This window comes from Lactuca sativa, chromosome 3, assembly GCF_002870075.4.
Source record: "Lactuca sativa cultivar Salinas chromosome 3, Lsat_Salinas_v11, whole genome shotgun sequence".
Lineage (NCBI taxonomy): Eukaryota > Viridiplantae > Streptophyta > Magnoliopsida > Asterales > Asteraceae > Lactuca > Lactuca sativa.
This window is the reverse complement of record NC_056625.2, coordinates 74,173,859-74,184,424: the sequence shown is the minus strand read 5'-3', so window position 1 is coordinate 74,184,424 and position 10,566 is coordinate 74,173,859. Positions and strand designations below refer to the sequence as shown.

Genomic DNA, 10,566 nt, shown 5'->3' with positions numbered 1-10,566 from the left:
AATAGCCATTTACACTAATTACATTACAAAAATAGCAAAAAAAAATCGAAATTACAAAAATAGCCCACAATTTCGCAGATGGAAATGCCCCATTTGCGAAATCACCATTCCATCTGCGAAATCCCCTAGCTTTCACTATATAAACGTTTTTTTTCTCCATTTTTCACCATTCTCTACACAAAAACTCTCTATATCTTTGGACTTTTCTCGCGATTTTGGCTAGTTTTTGAAGAAAATGGAGGATTATGTCAACATCCCGCAAACTAAAAAAAAAACAAAAAAACAATTGATTTCAAAAACCAATTGATTTCATAGTCAAACTAAATTTTACCCTACATTTTCAATATATATAGAAAAAAACAATTAAAAAAACTAAAAATAAAACCACCTGCGAATGTACAAGCAGCTAAAGCACAGCTAGCTGCTTGTACATTCGCAGATGAAATGGTGATTTCGCAGATGGGGCATTTCCATCTGTGAAATTGTGGGCTATTTTTGCAATTTCGATTTTTTTGGCTATTTTTGTAATGTAATTAGTATAAATGACTATTTTTGTCATTTTCTTTTTAATAAATATTAAAAAAAAATTAAAAAGGTAAATCAGTCTTTTCAATTTTATCATAAACAAAATCCATAACTAGCTATTAAAGGTAACAAAATCTGTAATTTTAAAACCACATCAACTAAAAGTCTAAAACCAAAGAAAGCAATGAGTCAATGACGAAATTGGCAAACCATAGTTTTTTCTCTTAATGATTTTTATTTAAAGCAATTATTTAGTTTTTGAGCCAAGAAGCCAGTTATGAGACAGCCCAATAGCCCAACAACAAACCCATTTTTCAGAAAATAGGTAAATCCGGATCAAACGCCAAATCCCTAGCTACCCAGATCGAACTGATCAAAACCTACCCAAAATCATCCACCGACTCATTTTGAATTTGATTCAACGTTATTCTTGTTTCATTATCGTTAAATTGGTCAAAATCTGTACTCAATACCCAAAAAAGAGGTTATTGTTGTTAAAATCTGTAAGAAATCGTAAAAATAAAGATGAATGGCGGGGTAAATAAGAAAAGCGGTGGAGGTAAAGAAGAAGAACAAGATGGATTGTCAGTTCATTCCCCTTGCAAAGCTCCGAATTCCTCTGCTTCTTCTCTTCGAAAGGTTACCTCTCTCTCTCTCTCTCTCTCTCTCTCTCTATGCGTGTAATTTTGTGTGTATGAATGAGATCGCTTATGGATTTCATACAGGAACAAAGTATTAGATCAGTATGCAATTTTCGTGAATCATTTGTAAGAAAAAAATCCATATATCGTTTTCTAAAACCTTGATGATTTTAAAAGTTGAGCATGCATCTCGATTATTCACTTGTTGGAATTGGATATGCAGTTGGCTATTTGATATGTTCACATTTTTATTGCAAATGAAGTGATTTCATTTTCATCATGTTTGGTATTTTAGGAGCAATCACAGGTTGATTTGGAGCTCAAATTGTTAGAAGCTCTTGAAATCTATCCACCTGTAAAATTACGGGGTAAAATTTATCGATTCAAACAAATCTCTTTTTCAAATCTTTGAATCGAATCATCCTGTTAATGAATTTGATCAAGAATCATATTCATATTTTAGTCTTTATGAACATACAAGTTTTTTTTTTTTTGCTTCAGGTATACACCGACACTTTGTTCTTTATGGTCTAACAGAATACATGCGCAGAAGGTTTTGCATTTTCCTCCCTCTCTTTACTATTTCCACTGTACAGTTTTTTATGTTAATATTTTGTTTTTACTTTTTTGCCCTTGTAGCTTCAATAGGCAGTTTTCTGCTTCAGATGTCTTGCAGATGCTTGATCGTTTCTATAACTTGGAAATGCTGGTGTGTGTTGTGCCAAAATTGATCCTTTTTTATTTGTATAAAATTTGATTTATATTATATTAGTTTTATAAGAAAAATAATGTGTGAAATTTGCAGAAAGCGGATGATGAGGAGATTGGGATTTTGAATCAAGTGGAAGAGTTTAGCCTGCCACCTAGTTATTTTACAAAGGAAGAATCTTGAAGACATGAATGTGATAGGTTTTGTAAATATACACTGTTGCTTGACTTTCTTTGGAAGATATCTTCTTGAGCTAGAGTTTTTATACACAAAACTTGAATGGGATCTTGAATTTTGTTGTCCCTTTATATGATCCGGTTTATGCAAATGACATATGTCTTTTGTAGTTTGTAAAAGTGTTTATTAGCCGGTCATTTTCCACCAAAATGAAATTTAGGAAAAAAGAAGAATGGATTACTTTTTGCACCGTCAAAAAGGAGTTAGTTGATTATCTGTTTAACGTAAGGAAAGGCGTGATTTGGCAGCAATATCAAACCTTAAACTTTTTCCAGCCGTCAAGTCGTTTGTAAGGTGTGATATAAGGCGATATATATATATATATATATATATATATATATATATATATATATATATATATATATATATATATATATATATATATATATATATAGGTGGGTTCAATTGAGAAAATAAAAAAGGTTGAGAATGGGGGAATTATTCTTAGCCACTCATTTAATTTAAGCATAAAAGACACGGTGACAAACTTGTAAATATCGTAATAACCTTCAATCTCAAATACGTAACTATAGAGAATTCGATAACTGTTCGTTCATCATCAAAATTTTTTCCTCCAACCTTCAATAATCATCCAGATTTCTTCAACTAAACCGGAATTTCTTCGTTGTTCATGAAATTGGAATTGGAGTTCTGGACTCGCAGTCATAGTCGACATTGAGGGACTTAGAATCGGTAATCACAGGTTCCAAATCGGATTTTCGGAAATCAAAATCAAATTGAGAAATCGATCAGAGATAGGATGTCGCATCTGAAGTCGAAATCGGAAGTATATGATGATTTGGAATTGATAACTTGATGTTTTTAACATTTTGAAAATAGTTTACTTGTTTGCATTCCAACTGTTTGATGAAATGCATAAACTAAATTAGCACGTTATATTCATATATGAATATGTGTTCTCACCTGAATCAGTATATGATTATTAAAAACACAAAACAAATATGCAAGTCTGTATGTTATTCATATGTGAATAACATATAAAAATTATATATATTTGTCAAAATACCTTCAATATTCATAAGTGAATATACCTTGTAATATTCATATGTGAATATACTGTGTAATATTCATAAGTGAATATATCATCTAATATTCACAAGTGAATATACTCTGTAATATTAACATGTGATATACCATGTAATACTATGTAATATTCACTTATGATCATTTAATACTCATAAATGAATATACCATATAATATTCACAAGTTAATATACTATGTTAATATTCACAAGTGAATTCATCGTCCAATATTAAAATATGAATATACTATGTTTATTATATGCTATATTCATATATGAATGATACTTAAATTGTAAAAAAAAAATCATAATTTTTATTCATAAGTGAATAACGAATGTACTGTAATAAAACTTGATCCATAGTTATTCATTTATGAATAATGATAGCTAAAAATATATAAAAAATAAATTTTTTATTTTATTTTAAAACTATATCAATATGGATGTCTATTTGTAGAGAATAAAAAATCATGAATTTTGGTATATTTAAAATCATTTTTTGATAAAAATAGCTTATAAAAATTTATAAAAAAACGAAAAAACTATGTTTTTGTATATATTAAGGTAATGATTAGTATAGTTTAAGGAAATATATTATGTTGGAAAACACATATGCATTCGTTTCCAATTTCCGCCGGTACGTTGGAGGCTTTTGCGTAAAAATAAATGATTGGCTGAAAATGATTTTCTCATTCTCAACCTTTTTTTTTCTCAACTGAACCCTCCCTTATATATATATATATATATATATATATATATATATATATATATATATATATATATATATATATATATATATATATATATATATATATATTCCCTCCGTCCTAAAATTATTGTCTAATTTGTTCAACTTTGATCTTAAATAATTTATTTTTGTTATATAATTTTGAGTAAATTACACAAATGGTCCCTATGGTTTAGTGTAATTTGTGCATTTGGTCTCTAACTTCTTTTTTTAACTCGGAAGGTCCCTATTGTTTGTTTTTGTTACGTGTTTGGTCCCTATCTTACCTAAAAAAACTATTTTGGCATTGATTTTTTAATTTATATTAAATAAACACACCCTCAAACCCACCACCTCACCTTACCTTACCTACCCCACCATTTTTTCGTATTTAAATAATAGTTTTTTTAGGTAAGACAGGGACCAAGCGCGTAACAAAAACAAACAGTAGGGAACAAACGCGTAACAAACAAACAATAGGGACCTTTCGAGTTAAAAAATAACTTAGGGACCAAGCGCGCAAATTACCCCAAACCATAGGGACTATTAATGTAATTTACTCTATAATTTTTTATGTAAGATATATGAATAGATTTTTTTTAAATATATTTCCATTGTTATAAGTTTCATCAAAAATTGTATAACACAAATAAAGTTATACGTGGTCAAGCATAGACAATAATTTTTGGATGGAGGGAATATATATATATATATATATATATATATATATATATATATATATATATATATATATATATATATATATATATATATTCTACTATTATTCATTTTTATATATACATATATAACTTATATACTCCCTCCGTCTCAAATTAATTGTCCACTTTTGACTTTTGAAATTTTTTTTTTTCAACTTTGACTTTAAATATTTTTATTTGTGTTATATATTATTTGATGAAACTTATAACAATGAAAAGAGATTTGAAATACAATTCATTCATATAATTTGCATCAAGTATGATCTATAAAAAAGAAAAATATTTCAGGTCAAAGTTGAAGAATAAAGACTTGAAAAGTCAAATGTGGACAATTAATTTAGGACAGAGGTAGTATAACTTAAGACGACATTTATTTAAAGTTTGGCGGCACGTATTGGAGCCATGGCGAAGCCATGATGAGTCTTTTAGAGCCTTGATTTTTGGTGTTTGGCAAATTTTGAATTTACATGTACATTACCAAAAAAGATCGGGGTAATAGGTAAATTGGTACGTGTGTCTAGCCTGCGTCATATGTTTTCTTAGGGTTAAAATAATGATAAAAGAGTAAATTAGTTTCTTCCTCTGTAGTATGTATTTTTGAACAACTTAAAAGTTGATTATCTAAAGCAATAAACATTTTTTTTATTATTATTTCAAGTGAACACTTAAATTGATTAATAACATTTAAAACTGATTAACGAAACCACACCGCGATTACATTTAAGCAAATCCCGAAGCCCTCTTAAGACCAAAGGGCAAAGGGTGTGGTTGTGGTTTGGCCACACCTTTGCCACGGTGGTAGAGAGAACATCGCGCCCACCCTGAAGTTTTATCTGCACTCTCGTTGCACGCTGCTAATTTTGGCTGCAACTTTCTTTCTTGCTTTCTCTTTTTCCAAAATGTTGAACGGTCAAATTTTTTAAAATTCGAATTTAATTTTTTTTTTTGTAATTTTTATTTTACTTATAAATAAAACCTTAAAACCCTTAATTTTCTAAACCTCAATTCAATTCTACTATCTTTCACTATCTTTTTTTCAAAAACTCTCAACATGTCTTCTTCCAACAACCAAAAAAACACTCATTAGAAACACCCTAAGACCTTCTTACGATCAACCAATTAATTCACCCCGTTTTATCGCTATGGTGGTATGCTACTATATTATCCACAACATTTCTCACAACAATTCCTACAACAACAACGGCCAACACAAACACAAACATAAAAATAACCACAAACCGTACCTAACACGGATTTTAATCAATTTGATTTTTTGTCTCAACCAGAATTTGTTCAAGAAACTCAAGCACCCATTTCTGATGCCGATTTCAAACCCGAAATTGTTCGAGAAACCCAACCCACCGAAGCACCAAGTAAAAGAAAAAAAGAAGGTGACGACCAAATGATGTGAACCCAAAGAAGTGTTAGTATTGGCACAATCATTGATCAATATTTTAGAAGATGCGAGGACAGGAAATAACAAAAAACATGACTATTTTTAGAGTCGAGTTACAAAAAAGTTTCACATATGCATGAAGCTTCCAGAGTATCATTCAAAACACTAATTTTACTCCAAATGAGAGAAGATAAAAAAGAAAGTCATGTTGTTTAATGATTTATATAACAATATGAAACATCAATGGAAAAGTGGAGAAAGTAATGAAGTGATCAAGAAGGTCGGAAAGTGTTCAAGTTTATTGAGTTTTGGAATGTCGTGAAAGATAACAAAAAATTGAAAATGAGCAAAACATCTGACAAGCATATTGATAGTGGTTCAAAATGCTCAAGAATGTTTGGATCCGACCACATTACATATGATTATATGCTCGTGTTGGGTTCGACCTCAACGATGATGAACCCGTTCAAGTTACACCACCTTCCCGACCAATGGAAAGGGACAAAACAAAATGTAATGGCAAATACAAAACGGTAGATTCAAATGACTTGAAAGAAATGAAAGACGATATGAAAGGTACAAAAGAAAAAATGGATAGTGACATGAAAGTACTAACGATGGACACATCGCACATGACCAGGGAGAAGTTTGAAACTGCTTTGGCGATGAAAACCAACGTTAAAAACGTTATGCTAGGTAGGTTTAAAATTTCTATTTATTTTTAATAGGTTGTGTTTTTTTATGGTTGTAGGATTAAAATTTATAGTTATTTTTATTTTCTAAGTATTTAAGACTTTTAATTTCATTTTATGTTTTTTTAAGTTCCGAAAATTTAGGTTTTTTTTATTAAAATTGAAGATATTATTTAAATTATATTGTTAAAAAAAATATATGGTACTATACTTAGTGTGTGGCAATAAATAAATAAATAAATAAATAAACATTTTTGTGGTAAAAATGGCAAGAGTGGAGGTGTAAGGGAGGTGTTAATGAAAATGCTAAAGTTGTTACATCACTCCCTACCTTATGCCAAGGAGGATACTAAGAAAGAGATGGGTGTAGCCAGAAGAGAAATGAGAGAGAAAGTATGAATGTGTGTTGTGATTGGTTGATTTGTATTTTTTTATATATTTTAATTTTTTTTCTCCACAATTAAACCTATTAAATTGTCACACTTCCACTTCCTACCTTTTTTGTGCTTGACATGCTAAGCCTAAGTGTCATGAAAAAAAAAACTTAAAAATCCTATATGACAACATGCTAAAAATATTACCACTCACATGTTAAGCGTATATTTATCACATGTTACATACACTCACTATTTTTTTCTAAGCTTTAACACCAATGTCTCAATTTGCATCTTGCTTGCTTGCAAGCTCCTTGTTGAAAACCTCTAAACTTTGATGGATTTTGATAAGAAAAGTGGGATGTTACATTACAGGTTAATTGACATTGATGTGGTTGTTACTTACCCGATTGTTTCTGATTTGGAAAGAATGTGTTTATGATTGAAAGTTAAGAATGTGATAATGGGACAAATTTTTATATGTAAAAAAGATCATGAGAATTAATAGAAAAGTGTAGCATGTATGTGACAATATGATTACTTAGTTTGAGCCTTAAGGTGAATCTTGAATGCCCTGCCCCATTTGACTTCCTTCTACCAACCAACATTCCAACATTATATCATCATTCACCTCTTTCTAGTGCACTTCCAATAAAGATTTATGCACATAACTCTTCCTCCCCATCTTTAGTGCAATTTCAAGAGGCATTGGGAATCAAGTACAATACCCACTTCATAAAGACATAATGACCAAAATGGATAGTTATCTTGAATTTCTTCACCTTAGAATGCAAATAGATAATAGAGATGACATAATTAAGAAATAGCAGATTAGCAACACATAAAAGCTTCTTAACTACATACACTATTCTCTTGATTCCATTTTAATACAACATCAAGATTCAAGGGATACGTAGTAGAAGCTCTCTTAGGGAACAACTCAAAATCAACCAAAAAACCACAAACATATGACATATGACATATCATTCATTCAACTACTTTTCACTTCTCATACTCAACTCCCTTTCACTTTCACTTTCACCACACCAGTAAATTTCATCACTTCTTCTGCAACTCCATCACAATTTCAATCACATAAATAATTCCCTTTCAAATCACACACACACACAAATGAGGCAAAATTCAGTGTGTACTAATTAAGTACTAACCTCTTGTTCAGCTGGTTTTCCTTCTTCATTTTTTGAGTTTTCATCACCTGTAATCAAACATAAATTAATATAATTTGAAACCAATCTTTTAAATTAATATAATTTCTTCTACAATAAACCTCCATCCTCAGGCAAATCAGAAGTCCAGAGTGTGAGGTTGTCTCTCAACAGCTGCATGATCAAGGTGCTGTCTTTATATGATTCCTCACTCAAGCTGTCCAACTCAGCAATTGCATCATCAAAAGCCTGTTTAGCCAAATGGCAGGCCCTGTAACACGTACAATAGTTTTAACATAAAGTACAACTCCTCAATATTCAAAAAAGAAGAAAAACTTGAGTTTACTAAATACTACCTCTCAGGATTGTTCATAATCTCATAGTAAAAAACTGAGAAATTGAGAGCCAAACCAAGGCGGATTGGGTGAGTTGAAGGGAGTTCTGCATTTGCAGTAGTAGAAGCAGCCTACAAACAACACAAATTTCAAGTGAATTAAATGTCAATTTGACTATTGATATTAGAGATTCATGCCTCATATCCCTTCAGTGATTGATCAGCAGCTTCTTTCCTATCATCATCTGTCTTGAACTCAGCAAGATACCGAAAGTAGTCACCTTTCCTGTATGAACATTAAGAGATAAAAGTAAAAGGAAATATATATATTTAATCAAGCAAAAGGAAAGTAAAAATCGAATGTCTCACATCTTGTGGTAGAAAACAGTAGCTTCTCCTGATTTTGAAGAGGGTAAAAGATGCTTATCGATGATGGTGAGAATGTCATTGCAAATCTTGGTAAGTTCATCCTCAACTTTTTTGCAGTACCCCTTTATCAGACTGACATTGTTTTCGTTTCCTTTTGATTCCTCCTTTTGTTGAATTGATGACATGATACGCCATGAGGCCCTTCTTGCACCAATCACATTCTTGTATCCTACTGAAAGTAGGTTGCGTTCTTCAACAGTAAGATCGACGTCAAGTTTTGCAACACTCTTCATACTTTCAATCATCTCTGACAATATCAATTATTGTGGTCATGATTAGTAAAGTTATCAGCTAGATGAAATTTGAATCAGATCTTATGTATACGACTCGGAAATGAAAATCATAAACGACCTAATCGATACGCGTCTCTTAGGAGATGTGTTCAAGTGGCTATCTGTTGAAGATACAAAACAATTGAAATCCATAGGCGGTTTAAGCAACAGGCATGTAGGTTATTTCGTTTATACAGAATACTCTAACAAAACCAAACATAGCCTACAAAATTTCATTCACCAAATCATGTACTCATCTAATCAACCAAATATTATAGCGCAATCATGTCGTAAAACTAAATCAACAAAATCAAACACAGAACTGTCGATCAATAACCAATACATATTCTTAAAAACATCTCATGCATGCTATGATACGAACCAAATCAACATCACAATTTACAAATCGATCGAACAACACAAGATCCAAATTCCAAATCACACAAATGTACGTCAAAAAAAATAGAAAGTTAAGCGACGATTGAAGTAGATACCTTCGTAACGCTCCGCTTGTTCCGATAACTTGGCCCTGTAAACTTGAGTTTCCCTCTCTTTATCATTCGACATTTTGTTAGTTGATTTGGAGAGTAACAGCAACAACCGATTGTAAGGAAGAAGAAAATTGTTGAGAAATTACAGAGAGGAAATGGGGATGAAGGGCGATAATGACGGAGGTGGTGGTTTATAAACGGGGAAGGGGGTAATTAAAGAGGAGCAAGTTATGGGTGGTAAGATTAAATCTGGATCGTCCGATTGAGTTTAAGCAACAGGCGACAGATACGGGAATAAATACGATACTTATTACTCGTTTTACTAAATTTTAATTATTTACAGGTTTTTAACTTTTTATTTGATTTTATGAATTTTTAATATTCTTGTTTTAATAAACTCTTAATGTTTTGTTTTCATAAATTCTAATGTATCACATTTCTCTTACGCCATCAATTATTTATGGTTTATTAACGAGCAAAGGAGGCCCTAGCCCATAATGTGGTCTAGACTCTAGTGGTTACAACTTGTCAACTTCACTACAAATTGAGACAACTACTTATTAGTTAAGGTATTGAACTATTATTTTTTCTTTCAATATGATTATCTTTTACAATAATCAACAAAATAAGAAGTGTTAAAATATAAATGATTATTGTTTTACAAAATTATTATAAAATAATCGTTTGTTTTCCAGATAAGTTTAAAAATTATTTTTGTAAGAAATTATTTTATGAATGATCGATCTATAAAATTATTATTTATTTTTTAAAATAATATTATTTTCATAGAAAAACAAATTCAAAATTTCTT

At 30.6% G+C, this 10,566-nt stretch overlaps 2 protein-coding genes across 2 annotated transcripts; one reads left to right on the top strand and one right to left on the bottom strand.

Annotated features, from left to right (window-relative positions):
* Positions 1-816: 816 nt before the first annotated feature.
* LOC111879122 (uncharacterized) lies at positions 817-2,231 on the top strand. The gene is made up of 5 exons (XM_023875598.3): positions 817-1,164; positions 1,462-1,534; positions 1,668-1,719; positions 1,806-1,875; positions 1,972-2,231. Exons 1-5 carry the CDS (start codon positions 1,051-1,053, stop codon positions 2,056-2,058), a joined length of 396 nt encoding a protein of 131 aa, XP_023731366.1. The 5' UTR covers positions 817-1,050; the 3' UTR covers positions 2,059-2,231.
* Positions 2,232-7,879: 5,648 nt separating this feature from the next.
* On the bottom strand, positions 7,880-9,958 carry LOC111879121 (14-3-3-like protein GF14 iota). The gene is made up of 7 exons (XM_023875597.3): positions 9,759-9,958; positions 8,933-9,239; positions 8,762-8,849; positions 8,586-8,695; positions 8,352-8,500; positions 8,233-8,279; positions 7,880-8,131 (listed from the first exon to the last, which is right to left on the bottom strand). The coding sequence occupies exons 1-7, from the start codon at positions 9,829-9,831 to the stop codon at positions 8,123-8,125; spliced, it is 783 nt and encodes a 260-aa protein (XP_023731365.1). The 5' UTR covers positions 9,832-9,958; the 3' UTR covers positions 7,880-8,122.
* Between the last annotated feature and the right edge of the window lie 608 nt (positions 9,959-10,566).

What these genes read in the sequence shown, in the direction of transcription:
- LOC111879122 (XM_023875598.3), top strand. Translation starts at nt 1,051, where the DNA reads ATGAATGGCGGGGTAAATAAGAAAAGCGGTGGAGGTAAAGAAGAAGAA. An exon ending in CTGCTTCTTCTCTTCGAAAG is followed by an intron (nt 1,165 to 1,461) that starts GTTACCTCTCTC and finishes TTGGTATTTTAG; the next exon opens with GAGCAATCACAGGTTGATTT. An exon ending in TCCACCTGTAAAATTACGGG is followed by an intron (nt 1,535 to 1,667) that starts GTAAAATTTATC and finishes TTTTTGCTTCAG; the next exon opens with GTATACACCGACACTTTGTT.
- LOC111879121 (XM_023875597.3), bottom strand. Translation starts at nt 9,831, where the DNA reads ATGTCGAATGATAAAGAGAGGGAAACTCAAGTTTACAGGGCCAAGTTA. An exon ending in ATTATGAACAATCCTGAGAG is followed by an intron (nt 8,501 to 8,585) that starts GTAGTATTTAGT and finishes TACGTGTTACAG; the next exon opens with GGCCTGCCATTTGGCTAAAC. An exon ending in TGATTTGCCTGAGGATGGAG is followed by an intron (nt 8,280 to 8,351) that starts GTTTATTGTAGA and finishes GTTTGATTACAG; the next exon opens with GTGATGAAAACTCAAAAAAT.